At 45.2% G+C, this 14,867-nt stretch overlaps 1 protein-coding gene across 1 annotated transcript in view; it reads right to left on the bottom strand.

Moving 5' to 3' along the window:
* The window catches only part of LOC144769491 (cationic amino acid transporter 2-like), a 448,818-nt gene that overhangs the window by 32,170 nt on the left and 401,781 nt on the right, over positions 1–14,867 (bottom strand). The window contains exons 6-8 of the mRNA XM_078653623.1: positions 9,556–9,778; positions 7,009–7,145; positions 75–177 (exon numbers count right to left, since the gene is read on the bottom strand). Of these exons, the coding sequence (XP_078509749.1) occupies positions 75–177; positions 7,009–7,145; positions 9,556–9,778 (463 nt within the window). The remainder of the gene's footprint in view (positions 1–74; positions 178–7,008; positions 7,146–9,555; positions 9,779–14,867) is intronic.

The following is a 14,867-nucleotide window of genomic DNA, read 5'->3' as shown; positions in this document are numbered from 1 at the left end:
GCTTCCCACGAACCCCGGATGACCCATGTAACTATCCCCCATTCATCCTTATGGGGATTCCCCGTCTAGCTTACCTGAGCAGGAGAATGCAGGCAGCTACCAAGGTGTAAGCTAGGAGTGTCCCGATGGACATCATGTCAACAAGGGCCTTGAGGTCAAACAGAAAGGCCATCAGTGCTGCAGAGGAGATAAAATTATTCTTTTCAGCTGACCTCTTCCTGCTTTTCTATAATAACATTGTTGCATAATTAATCTTTGAAGTAGATGTAAAATCGACTGGTTGAAGAACCTGGAGATGTGATTCAGTCTTAGGAGCTGAAGATAAGATTCCTGCATGCTTGGGGTGATGTTGTGACTTTGTTGGATGCTTGTTATGTTTTTTTGCTTTTATTTGGAACAAACCACTCTGTTGGGCAGAAAGCAGATGGAGTGAGAGGAAGAGAAATAGTGGCCATGTGCTGTTGTGAAGCGGCAGAACAGGCCTTGCTGGGCATGGGGGATTGTGTCCTACAGGCCTGGAGAACCGCGCGTTGGTTGGAATCGGGACGGCACGTTATCACGTTTCTCACTGAGTAGGTCTGAATTGTGCTTCTTTCGTCATATTTGCAATGTTCAGTTGTAGTTTGCTGCCAAGAACACCTAGTGGTTCTGAATTGGATACTTGGGTTCTTAGTCATAATATCGATTTGAAGGATGAAAGATCGGGAAGCCTTAGTTGGAATGCCCAAGCTGCATAAATTCTGTTAACGGAAGAGCACAACTCCATGGTTGCTGGGAGTCAAAAAGGATGGTGAAACGTTTTTCTGGGCTTTTGGATGTGATCTGGGGGTTTGCAGTATTTTGGCAGACCCATCAGTGGCACATCCAACAGCACCGCAAAAATACAGTTAGTGGTTTGAACTTTTGTCTCCTTTACCAGTTTTTAGTAGATCTGGTGGTCACTGCATACACTTCATAGGCAGCCAACATGTGTCTAAGATTCTCGGAGGTTCAGTGAGGGAGGTATGACTCATGATTAGAGACATGGCTGAGTAAGCTGGCGCCCCTCAATAGATCACTCCACATGCTAAGGTGGTCTGTTTGGCCTGGCGAGTGCAAACAGCAAGAAAAGATCTCTGTATCCATTTCCAAGTGATGTGGGAGAATATTATGGCTGATGCTCTCAAAGACTGAAGAGGTCTATTAGGATTAGGGCTCCTTTATGACCTTAAGGAACTTAATGATGGGCAGTTCTTTTCTGATCTTTGAAGTCATTGATTAGATTATTGAGTTCAACTAGGGAAGTCAGTAGAGTAGTAACTACCATGCAGATATTTTTACAGGTGAGGGTTCTTCAGTGAATAAAGGTGCCTCCATCTCCTGTGTTCCTCTTACTACGGGATGTGCGTTGTAAACTATTTTAGTCAGAAGGTAGTGTATACTTGTTTGTAATGTAGGGTTACAGAGTATAGTAGCTTCATGAATGGTGTTTTGGTTAACCTAGAGTTGGTGTCTAGGCACTGGTCGGTTTAGGTTTGGTTGACACAGTGTGAATTACAACAGGTCTTTCCTGGATTTGCATAACGGGTGCATAATTAGACATAACTGGTAACTGAAGATTTTGTAAATTGGTTTGATATTGATGATCTTGATCTTGAAGAGTGGACGTTTGCTACTGCATGGTGGCTCTTCAAAGGATAGTGTTTTGGACCAAGTGTGGTTGGTTAAATGTGTGTTTTTCCTCCCCGTAAGGAACTTTGTTTAGAGAGAGCATCTTATTTTCACCAGAAAGATGTTGCATTTGAGACAGATCATGATAGTGGACGGTTGTGCACATGGCTATTTTCCTGATGGGCAAGAATTTTTACAATGTATCATCAAATTGCCTTTCTTTGGATAGTAGCGCCTGATTTGGTTCTTAGATTTTATTTTTAATGTTCTTGAGTTCACAAGTAACTCACTAATTGTCGTAGCTTTGCCAACTCCCTTACTCAATTTTACTCTCGGTGCCTCTTTGTGTATGTTCTTAATTTTAGTAAATTAGTAAATTCATTTACTTAGTGCAGTGGATAATATTGGGCATTGGAGTCTCAAGAAAGGGAGGGGGGATAATAGGATTTAGGGTGGGCACGCTGTTTGACAACAGTGGTTGCTTTATATAGCCCCAAGTCCTTGCCAGCTAACAAAGTACTGAATCTTTCATATGAAATAGTTCTCAATAGACACATTAGTCTATATCCTAGTAATGTAATTCTTGTGGAATCCTGCATTTAGACTCATCCATGCAAGTTCATGGTGGTTATAGAGTCACCCACCCCGGAACCTGCTGTGGAATGTAGAATAGTCTTGCTCAAAGCAGGGCACACATTTTGGGACTTTTGTCGCCTTCATGTGGGAGCCCTCGTTCACAATGGGACACAGTCCCACAGTTGGCACTTGTCCTAAGGGGAAACACTAAAATGTTCTTAAACATTTAAACTGGCAGAGTAAGAGCAGTGCACATTCAGCATGAAAGGTCAAGAATCTTAAAGTAAAGGGATTTATGACCAAAACCCACTATCCTTTAAGCAGCGACTAGTAGAGGTGCTCCCGTCATTCTACCAACCTGCCCGCCACAGTCTGAATCCACAGGAAAACAGAGCTGCAAACCAGCCCAGCAGCAGCCACCGGGCATAATGTGGGGTGGAATGTAGTGGCATATCGTAAAATCATGCCCCAAGACGTGGTCCAGGGAGGCAAAGCCAGACCTCATAGGAGGCCGCAGGAAACCCCCACAGCAGAGGTAACACCAAAAGCACTGCGGGTAAAAGCCAGTGAAAAAAGATGCCCGAAGAGTGGGCACACCTTTTGAAATCATGAACCGCCCAATACAGGAAGGAGGGCGTGGAGGCCAAGGAGGTCAAAAGAGGGCAGAGGCCCCTCTCTTGGCCACTGCTGACCATCACTTTATCACCTTGGAATCTACCCACACCAAAGGAATACGGTTGTGGCCGCTGTAAGGACAGTGGAGAAGGACGAGGCGGAGGCAGCACAGAAAGCGACCCAGAGGAAAGAGTACCCGGGCCAGAAGAGCTGCTCAAACAGTGTCCTTGGGATGCCTCTCGGCAGGGACACTGGGGAGCAGGTGACAGCACACATTGACAGCCAGAATAGATGAGGAGTTCAGACATTGTCCTTGGGATGCCACAGGTCAGGGACATGGGTAGCAGGCGAGTGGTCAGCAAGGGTCCAGGGAAGTGGAACTGCACCTGGAACCTGGGGCGGCTCTGACAGCCGCCCCCAAAAGGTTTGTACAAGGGATGCCAAGAACCAGCAGAATCCAGAGACACCTGCAAAAGCGGCCATCACGCAGGGTCAGTGCTGTCAGACAGAAATTGAGATATAGTAATTGGAACAACGTTTGGACGGATAAGTGTGAGATATAGCACACAAACATGGGTCTGGAATGACCACCCATCAAGTTGCCAAATGTATGATCCATGTTTTGAAATAAACTGCAGCCTTTTATGCACCGAAAACTGTTGTCCCCTGAATGATTGGAAGCGGGGATGGGGCATGGCAAGGTCATGGAGAAAGGGGTGAACTCGAATGTCTGGGAGGGGTTATGCGGAACGTGCAGAGAGACATTAACCTCCCATTTCTCACAGCTACTCATTGGTCTTGGGCGAAACAGGGTCACTCGGAAGGGGTTGGTCCCACCCTGCTCCACGCCCTGGAGAAAAGATCATACTGAATCTGGTGACTCCATCAAATAAACAAACAGCAGTCACAACATGGCACAGATTTTTGAGGTGAACAAAATCTGCTGGCCCCTAAAATAATCTGAGTGGCCCAAAATAGCTGCAGATTGACAACAGAACCTAGGCCCTGTCTTCCTCGGCAGATGATGCAAGCACACCCATGGCGATGAGCCAAAAACCCGCACCGCAGTGGCGGGTCTCCTCCGTAGAACCATGTGTGTGGTGTTTCAGATGAGGTTTGTAATGTTTAGGTCCTTGTTCACACCTTAAGCTCATGGTTACTAGCACATGCATTATTACCATGTTGTTATGTTTTGCACTTGTACTAAAAGCACGTGTTTAGGTGTACAATAACAAGAGGTGTTTGCACTTCATCTAAATGGGTGCAGCCCTTAAAACAGGCACAAGGACCCTTGCTCTGACTGGTAGCGGGTGTGAGATGTTGCTTTGACATTACCAGCTGGCCTCTCAAACATGTGAACTACTTGAACAAATCTGTAGAACCATGAGTGGTGCTGATTAGGTCTACATTCAGATGTGTGTCGTTTGTGAAGATTTAATTAATCTTGTCTGAAAAAGGGTTACGATTTCACTTACTTCTTCTGCTTCCATCGACCGTCACTCTCAAAACATTACATGTAACAGAAAATTCAATACCTTTCCCCACCACTTCCGGAATTGAATTAAGGGATTTCTTTACTAACGTTTCCATAGATCACTTTACAGAGAATAACAGGTATAGAATATTATAGGAAGCAAGTGTGAATCCATACGCAGATCTGGTGATATCTCCTTCACTTCCTTCCAAAGCATTGCATTTTATGGAGCAGGTGAAGTATTTCACACAGCTTTCACCAGCTTGATGCGACACCGACTTTTACATTCAGAAATGTACTACTGTTTTTTTAAATGTTTCTGCTATGTTTGCACTTGAAAGAGAAACCAGTCTCCGTAGAATTTAGATATATTATTCTCTTTTCATAGAACAAAGATAAGTTAGATAACGATTCGTTGGAAACTGAGCGAGGACCCAACATACTTATTTTTTGCTTGAACGTTATTATCTATGGTTGTGCACACCCACACAGCCCCCCCCTAATTTAAATCAAGTGTAGATTGAAGTAGTCACCCACATTTTGCCTCAAAGGTCTTCTAAGCTATTGCTTTCACTGCTGGATAACATGCTCAGGAATGGAAACGGACAAAACAAGCACTGGCAAAGCCAATAGGTCTCGTCTACTAGAGTGCTATTGGATTTGTCAATGTATTTTAGTAATGTTGTACAGCAGCGTGGCTACTCTGCAGCATGGCTACAGTAAAAAAAAAAAACAACTAACACTAGCTGATGGGATGGAAGGCAACATGAAGGAAAGGAGAGCCAGTCAGGGCCAAAATGAACACAAGTGGGTGGGAGCAAGCATATGGAGCACTGGTGGTCCATGTGCTGATGGACATGGAGGGTGAAACGGCTGAGGGCAAGCAATAACACAGACAACAATGGAAGGACGAAAGGTGGGTGGGGGCAGGCAGCAATACAGACCACAACAGAAGGCAAGCAGGTGGGACAAACACAGACGATGGAAGGTAAGTGGGGGCAAGCAACATACAGGAGGGATGGTGGACTGGTGGGGGAAGAAACTCAGATGAGGGAAAGGAGGAGGACATGGATGTGGGAGAAGTACAGAAGGCAGCCAGCTGAAAAAGACACACTCTTGTAAACTGCTTAAACACAAAGAAAAAAGTAGTGCTGAAAAATGAGATGTCGAAGGGCACACGTAATGCCTTCATGCTCCAGGGGACAGACAAAGCGGAATGAAGATTACGGCAGCTGACCAATAAGAAGCAAGCAAATAGGAGTTAAAAAGATGCCAACCAGTAATAACCAATTTGCTATCTCTATGCCCGTTTTTAGAAAATAAAAGGTCTAGAAGAGACAGCACATGTGTTATTGAGGTGAGAATTAAAAATGACGAGAAAGCGAGCTAGAAATGCACAGTATAAAATCGATCAACAATGGAGTTGACCCAACAAAGTGATCGGTTTAGGGCAGAATCTTGACAGTGTGGGTGGGGTTCAGTGCACCTGAAATCAGGCTTTAGAACTGTTGACGCCCAGTGTGACAATCATATATGGGCCCAACCACCCGGCCACCTCTTTGGGTTCCCTAACAACCTCCAGGCAAAAGTGCCTCTCATCTCTCCATAGCCCCTCTCTCGCATACATTTCATTTGTTTTAAAGTAAAGGCTGACTTTACTAATAAGACTGTATATCTACCCAAACAATCACTTTTCAGCAACATTAGGAATAGATAATGAAATACTGGGAGAAAAAAAAGCAGTACGTCCTAACCTATTTTATGCAGTTTGCATTCAGCTCTTTGATGACAATTTGTAACAGTCACTGTTCTATATCAGGGTTGTATCTTATGAACTGCTGTAACAAAAGGATCTCTATGACAAAAGCAGTAATTGACTCCACTATCCACATGAAATACAGATCTGTGATCTGCATGGTAGGTGTTCATTCCAGCAGGCACATTAAACCTCTGAACTACTTTATGTGGAGAAGTGTGGCTCACTGGTTAGAGGAGGCAGACCTGGAAGCAGAGGTCAGCCCGGGACCAGGGTTCAATTCCCGGTTCAGCGGGGTCTTGAGTCCTAAAATGTCATGGACTCGACAATTCTCGCTCTGGTGTCTACTTGATTCACGGGTTCACACTCTGCGACTCTGGGCAATAGCTTGCTTAATCTCCACAACGGCCCCTCGCGGCGGGATGCCTGGCTTTCACCTTGCGGATACCCTGCTGGGGTTATCTCCCAGGGGAATACCAGGACGGGTTCCCTAAGCAAGCGCTTAGAAACCGCTCAGTGATTTGCGCTATATAAATTCCTGTACATCTACATCTACATCTACATATGGAGAGTCAAAACTGCCCCTAGACAAAACTCTGATCTCTCTCTCTCTCTCTAGCAGGAACATTGATCACAAGAGTTATCTTGACATTTTTAATGCTGCCTGAAAACTGGATACACAAGCAACTCTGCTGAAGGTGTTTTAAAATCGTAAATTATTGCTAAACACTGCACCCCCTCCACAGGTCAGCACTCCCTCCCCAGGTCAGCGCCCAGTGCGGCCGCACCAGTTGTACTGCCCTAAAGCCGGTCCTGCCTGACATTTGACTGACTGTGTAAGAAATACCAGCATTAAGCTGGCATTGTCTCACATGAAGATACAAATCCGACCCTACTGCTTCAGTGCTGTCAGGTACAATCTTTATGCCTGCCTTACCTGCTACAGCTCCCGATACCAAGGTGGCAATAGCGGGGCTCTGGCGACTGTTCACTTTGGCCAGGGGAGTGAAGAGGAGCCCGTCTCTAGCCATGGCGAAGAGAATCCGCGGCATTGGGAACATTGACCCAAGCAGGCTGTAGAGAGACCAAGATGGAGGTCAGAATTGTGCAAAAACATAAAGGCAAAAAGTAAACGACAACAAGCTCTGGAAATTCAGACACATACAGAGAATTACGATTATGTTGCATTCGTTGGAGCTGTGGTGGCCCAATACATCACTACGATGGAAAATGTATGCAAACATTGATGCCACAGTGAATTTCGGTCGTGGGGGAGGGGCGGCCGAAAGGGACAAATCTATGCACAGTGATGCACAATCCTAACAGGAAAAAATCAATTATGCCGACAATAGACCTCTGTGAACGCACTTGTGCCAGTCCCATATTTTCAGACATTTTTGTTTTGCATTCCATTGTATCTCCTAAATCAAAATTGATGAGTCAAAATTTTCTTAACCCCTTCCACCTGGGGCTAATTCCCCTGCAGTGCGGGGGGGGAGGGGCCATGCACGGCACCGCGGTGCTCGTGATGAGCCCAGCTCGTCATGCTGCACAGTGGAGCTGTGCTCATGACGAGCTGGGTTCATCACGACTCCACCCACTCCAATAGAATGCCTGCACAGGCGGGGAATTAGCCCCGCGTGGGCGTGCCGCGGCAGTTATGACGAGCTGAGCTCGTCATGAGCACAGCTCCAATGTGCTATAAGCATGCAAGGGGTTAAGATCAATACCGATAAAATGGAGGTCGTGGAGTTCGTCAAGGGTCAATCCCTTTGGAATCAAACCTGGTGGCCGATTGAGGCTAGTGAATGTCCCTGTCCAACAGCTAAGACCAAGAGTCTAGGAGTGATCTTTGATGATCGCTTAATTTCACAGCCCAGATCAATCAATCATCTGCATCTTTTTACTGAAGACTTTACAGAAGATTTTCCCCTTTATTCCTCAGGCACTCAGGAAATCTGTGGTAGTAGCTCTTATTGTTTCTAAAATAGACTACTGCAATGCACTTTTTACAGACATTGACAAGGCACAGAGGATGAAATTACAATCATTACAAAATGCTGCTGCACGATTGTTATTAAACATTCCAAAAGGCCATTCCACCTTGGCTGGCATAAGGTCACTACAATGGCTCCCTGTCCATCAACGAGTAGAATTTAAGGTCCTCTGTTTGGTGCACAAGGCACTATATGGAGGTTGTTCGGTTGATATCCAGAAACTGTTCTCATGGCATACTCCTACCAGAAATCTTAGATCCACAAATGCGGGACTCATTCATATCTCCAAAATTCGCGGAGCAAGATGGGTATGTAGGAGTCTATCACACTGCAGCCAAACTGTGGAATAGGACACCTTTCGCTATGAGATTACAATCCAATAGGCAGCTTTTTAGGAAATTGCTAAAATCTTGGCTGTTTACCCCTAACTAAGGCGCCAGTCTCATCGGCACAGTCCCTCTTCACACTTTCAGCGCCAAAACGCCGCGACATTCAAGCACTTTACAAAATGTTATCTTATCTATCTTAAGTGTAGACCAAGTTCTACATTTTAGAAATGTAAATGCAAATGGTGTGGATTCTAATGCGTGTCTTTTGGAAACAGAGTTAGTTAAGACATATTTGCCAGAAATGGGTTTCGTGCTTAATAGATGATTTTTAAAACAGTTAAAAATTGGAAAACTGATTTCAAATTGGACATGAAACACGAACGGGAAACAGCGTTTATAATGCAGTCAATACCACGCAGGTAGGTAACAACGCAGATGTTACATCGTCTGCGTTATTACCACGCATGGCATTACATCGCAAGTAGTTTCTACGACTTGCGATAGAGGACGCGCAACACCAAGGAATGTTGCACTAATTGGAGTAGGAATAGTAATTTATACTATTCCTAAGTCCAGCGCCCCATCTAGTGCAAGTCGAGAAACAACTTGCGATGTAAAATCATGCATGATAACAACACAGATGATGTAACGTCTGCGTTGTAACTTACTGCGTGGTAATGTATGTCGTGGTATCGTCATACATTCAACAAGAACAGTGTGCCCCTGCAAGTCAATCCAATCACATTGTGCTCACTGTATTACATGTTAGGGAAAATTGGGGGAATGAACAAATGCATTTTGGCCCAAATGTGCTGCACACTAGTATTTGGGAGATAAGTAGTCTACCACGAAAACCCTTGAGCAGCAGAGGGATGACTAGAGTCATCTCTCTCTCTCCCCCATTGCACAAGTCCTTTAGAAGGTGATTGCTTGAGCCTGATGAGCTTTTGGGATTGTGATATTGCTTGGGTTTTCATATAGTGCACGATGGTCAGCTCTTGTCCTTTTAGTGCTTACACTGAAATGACATTGGTTTGTGGTTGTAGATGAGGAGAGGAAGAGGAAGACGTTCTGTGGACCAGCCCTGCCCAGGTGCTGTATGGTTCATTGTGAGATGTGTTAAGTCCCTTCTTCATATTCTCCACCCCAAGTGCTCACCTGGTCGTGAGGGCACAGAGTGACCCGACAGCCACAACGTACTTCGCCACGCTCCAACCCACATACTCAAAGGCTGCAGGCAATGGGCTCTTTGTGTCCAGGAGGTGGTAGGGCATCATGAGGGTGAGGGCAGCTGAGACACCAAAGTATGCCAGGAAGCAGACGGAAAGTGAAACTACAATGCCCACGGGAATGGACTTCTGTGGGTCCTTGACTTCTTCCCCTGAAATAAACACCACAAGCATCAGTTCAGAAGGCTCGAGTTTACTTTCTACATACTGTTAACAACTAACTTTTGAGTTACAAAGTAACGTGCAACCCACCATAAAACGCTTCAACACTTTGTCTGGGGTAATAAGTGCTATATAAATGCAATAACAATGCAATACAATGCTATATAATGAAGGATGTAGGAAATAAAAGGAGTGGTGCAAACAGATACAGGTTTCGTTCATAGTGTCCACAATGACCCAGCCATACAATCCATCACAATACTTCCTGATCCTACTGCTTTGCTATTTGTCATTGCGAATATTATTTGCCTATGTTTGTCATCAGGGCCGCACTGGCCGTAGCGGGCATCGGGCAATACCCCGGTGCGCCGCACGGGTTGAGGCCAGTTTTGGTCCCCTGGGTGCCGTTTTGGTTACAGGGCCGTTTTTGCAGCATAGCTGCAAAATGGTCCCTTACGAAAATCGGCTGAAAACCGGCCCCGGCAAAGAGCTCGGCGGCACCTCCAAATCCCCCCCTCCTCCGAGTGGGGAGGGGGGGCCGGCCGAGCACTTTGCCAGGGCCGGTTTTGGTTCCCAGTCCGGCCCTGTTTGTCATATCTCAACTGTGAACTGAGGAGACCTAGGAATATGTACATTGGCCTCTCCTCAAGATTTGCATTGGCGTATTTCGTCATGAGACATTGAGTGGCTTTGCCAAAACAATTTGTTTTTACTTGTCAAACCTCTGTCTGAGTATCCTGTAACATGCGAAGTGCAGGCTCAGCCAGAAGTTTCTATTGAAATTAATTAAATGAGACACATGCTGGAAAAGTGGTCAGCTGTTGGTGAACAGTGTATGTGAGATGAGGATCAGACCTCTAATGAGGACCAACTGAGACACAATAACAACAAACAATATGCTTTTTACAAACCCCTTCACTTCACAGAACACTTCTGTTGCTCTTAAGCACTTTCAATAAGTAGTGCTTTTTTTTAAAACAATTTTTCACTCTCGGAAAGATGGGTGGATGACGATAAATCACAATGGTTGTCAGTGGCAACCATTTAAGTCACCTAGCTGTCTTGCAGATATATATGTGTAATGGCAAATACATGAAAGCACATTATAAATAGGGCTCCCGGTTTTATGGTATTTATTTTTTTGACATTTCCGTCTGTATTTATCCATATTTTTTTTGTGGTCATTTTATCTGTATTTATCCAAATTTATTTTTGTCGCAAGCAAAAGAAGACGCTGCAGCCAGTATTTTTCCACATTTATTCAAAAAGGCACTGCACACTTGCACTCAGTTGTAATAGGTTTAGATATATTTATATATGCATCAAATTAAGTAAATTAAGTAAACACAATATATTCAGTCTATCAGAGGCAGCATCTCACACTGCCCGACAGGGTTGGTTCGTCACATTGTTTACATATGCCAGTAGCTGACACTGCCCATCAGACTCGATGCCCATTTAGTCCTTGGACTCTTTGCTGTGACTAGAAGCTGTAAGACCAGGTTTGTGCAAGTTGTGCATGAGTGAAGTGAGGGAACGCAAGGAGAAGTGGGGTGTAAGGCTGAGATTGGATTTGGTGGGTGAGTGTAGAGTATGCGCAAGTGTTGTTAATGTTAATGTTAATGTTAATGTGTGAGTGTTAAAATAGTTTTATATAGCGCACGGCTACTCCAGGGAGTGTCCCGGCGCTTTAATAAAAACAGGAGGCAGAAATCTGGGGAAAGAGGGGACCGAGCAATGAACCTACTGAACGAAGAGCCAGGACTTTAGCTCCCTCCTAAAACCCAATAGGCTCGCATTGAGTCTAATGGACACTGGCAGGGCGTTCCAAAGCTTGGGAGCCAGGTAGCGGAAAGAGCGTCCACCAATCCTGGCCCGTCTGATGGAGGGGACTTGGGCCAGAGCCAAGGAAGCTGACCTTAGTGTCCTCGTAGGCAAGTAGAATGCCAAACGCTTTCTTATATATTTAGCTCCAGTGCCGTGAAGCGCTTTGAAGGTCAGTGAGAGAGCCTTAAAAGTCACACGTTTTTTAATAGGGAGCCAGTGAAGACTTTTCAATAAAAAAGTGGCACTAGTTCTGCGATGGAGCCCGTAAATGGCTCGAGCAGCAGCGTTCTGCACGACCTGCAGGCGGGAAAAAAGAAACTCCGGCAGGCCCAAGTAAAGAACATTGGAATAATCCAACCGTGACCCAATGAGTGCCTGGACCGTTACCTTCCGATGACCAAAAGCCAACAGAGGCAGAAATTTTCGCAGCATCTTAATAATGCCAAAGCATTTGCCAACAAGACCCAAGTGTGGAGGTAGGGAGTACACGTGAGGTTGAATTGTAACATTGAGAAAAGAGATTGTGTGAAAAGGTGAGTGTGTGGGGGGGTGCAGATTGGAGTAAATGAGAGAGTGGAGAACATAGGGGAGTGGAGAGCACACAGTGAAGAGTACGCGGCGAGAGAGAGGCACCGTGGCGCCCTAGCCTTCTCCGGGTTGCCCTGGCAGGCCTTCCAGGCTTAGCCCCTCCCCAAACCCTGCAGCATCAGGTACAAGGCGGCTCCACCCAGCCTGGCCGACAAGATGAAAGCCTCTGGAAGTCAGGGACCTCCAGGGGGCCCAAACATGCTCCAAATGACCAAGAGACAAGCCTCCCCCATCTGTGCGCTAGGATGTCGAAAAGGCCCCTCTCCAGAAACGCTCTTCGACTCCAAAAGCGGTCAGATAGGAGCCGAGGGGGTGCCACATCACTGAGTACCTAATGCACCATTGACACGGATACTGGCCTAGCAAAGGTAACATACAGTACTGAGCAGGGTACAGGTGAGGCACTGTAGCGAGCGGGGGGGAGGGCTCTGGATTCTGCTGGCTGTGCCCTGTTCACCGCCTCTGCTGGAACCAGCACCTCCCATGTACTCTCTACCCTTCTCATTACACTGTCTCTCATCTCTTCCCCGTGTCTTTACCCTCGGCCGTTACCCACCCTCACTTCTCTTTCTGTACCCTTTAACCTTGGTCTGTACCCTTTAACCTTGGTCACTGCAGTCATCAGGTCTCTGGTCCCTATCATCTTTCTTTACTCTCTGATCTTATCTGTCCTATGCAGGTGCGCATACCTCCTCTCTCCTGCCCCCCTTTCGTGTGTGTCTGCCCGGTCTGAGACGCTTCCCGGGCACAAACAGAGCCGCACCCGGGTACTTCACAGGGCTTTAAAAGACCATTCACATCACTAGTTAGCGAGGCTTTGTTGTTTTTTCCACCCCTTTGGCTGGAAGAATTAGCCCCTCCTCCCCCATAATTGCGCCTCTGCCCAGAAGTGAGCGGAGGAGAGCATGCAGGATGGGGATGACTATCCCAGGCTTCCCCCAGGGGTCCTGACAATGACCTGTGAAGGGAGAGTGCCAAATGCGGCGCTACAAGTCCGCTCTCTTAGTAGGGCGCCTTTCATGTGCAGAGAGCAGCCTGCATTCTATGCATCAGATCAGGCATCCCTGAGCTGAAGCACTTTGTCAGGATTTTTCCATTTATATTTATAAATACATACGAAAGACAAAAAGTTTTCCGCCTGCATTTATAAGTAAAAATCCGTTTAAACAGAAAACCGTGAGCCTTAATTATAAACCTTTAGTCAAGTTCTCAGACCAAACATTTACGTCATGATAACATACTTCAGGCAATATTTGAGCAATTTCCTTGGTGGAGGCATCCTACATTTCAGTTTTTAGATGTGAGCCTTACAATTTGAAGGTATCCAAGCACGAGTTCATTGTTTGGTGAAATTAGTGCCACTTAAATATCTTCCGATTATATATTCTTACAGTAAAGTCTCACATTTCGGATGACAAATCTCACATATCCCAGCAATGGCTGTCTTTTCCCGATAGGGTGACCACTTAACTCCAGGTTATTACACAAATGGTCTCTAGTCTTAAACGTTTAATCTATAAACGGTTGATTTATGGTGTTATCTAATTAGTTCAATGGAAGTAAAACAATACTACAATATCCAGCGCTCATTCGAATGGCACACAAGTCCAGGACTGAAAACAGTGTCTGTAATGACCTAGATGTACTTGGTCACCTTTATCCAATGTTCTGCCCATCTTTAGTTTCAAAGGTGCCATTCTCCTAGTATGTTAAACGTTAGATTTTAGCAGTGTACTGTATTGTAGTGGCAGCAACTAATATTGGAAAAACAAAAAGAGTCCACTCTGAGTTACAAACTAAAGTGCTAACCTTCCAAAAAGGTGACTAAGCCCAAGCGAACGGTTTGCTTACTAGCATGGGGGAAACAATACATTTTCTTAAAATAACCCTTGCCCATCAAAAGGTCCCTTGGTGGCATGCTTCATCATCAGGTTCTTCCAGCCCGCTGCGGGACGGGATGTGCTTCGACCGACGGTTACGTGGGAGCACTTTTAAGTGAAGTGAAGTTATGTGTTTGGTGTGAGAGTGGGAGGGTCAGGAATTACTGAATTAAAAAACTACCTGGCTTTATGGGAAAATTAAACTTTAATATTCCCTATAGCTGGCATTAATAAAATGTGGGCAAAGAGGAGGGAAAAGTGCTTTAATGAGCAGTTCCCTCGCGGGTTGAAATGTTTCGAAGACTACCCCTAAGCTTCTCTTCTAGACTTATTGTATTGATCCCTGTTACCACTCTGACTAATGCCTAGTGCCGTTAGCCTGTTAGGTGTTCTGTATTCATATACATCCGATGTGCAATACATCAGTTCTTTACCTAATTGGTAATTTTCTTAACAGAACGAATTTGCAATATCTTAATGAACAATCTGGAAGGATAGAGGAAAAAGAATTAGTCGTCCTGATGTATTTCAATACTTTCATGACATTCCTTCATCGCAATCATGTAAGGATAAAAGATGTGATATATTTTTTACTTCATGCACGATATCGCATCCAAAGTCATGCATTTGATTCATGCTGCCCTCTGTTTTAAAATAAACGACATACAAGACAAAACAATACATGTAACATTAAACAATCACACTCTCTAATAGCATTGTTAGGTTTGCAGGGATCGGTGCCTTCTCAAAGTGCCCAAGTGCTGAGTGCCCAAAGTTATCTGTG

Source organism: Lissotriton helveticus, chromosome 7 (genome assembly GCF_964261635.1).
Source record: "Lissotriton helveticus chromosome 7, aLisHel1.1, whole genome shotgun sequence".
Classification (NCBI taxonomy): domain Eukaryota; kingdom Metazoa; phylum Chordata; class Amphibia; order Caudata; family Salamandridae; genus Lissotriton; species Lissotriton helveticus.
Note: the sequence above shows the minus strand (reverse complement) of the source record. Positions and strands in the feature narration are given on the sequence as shown.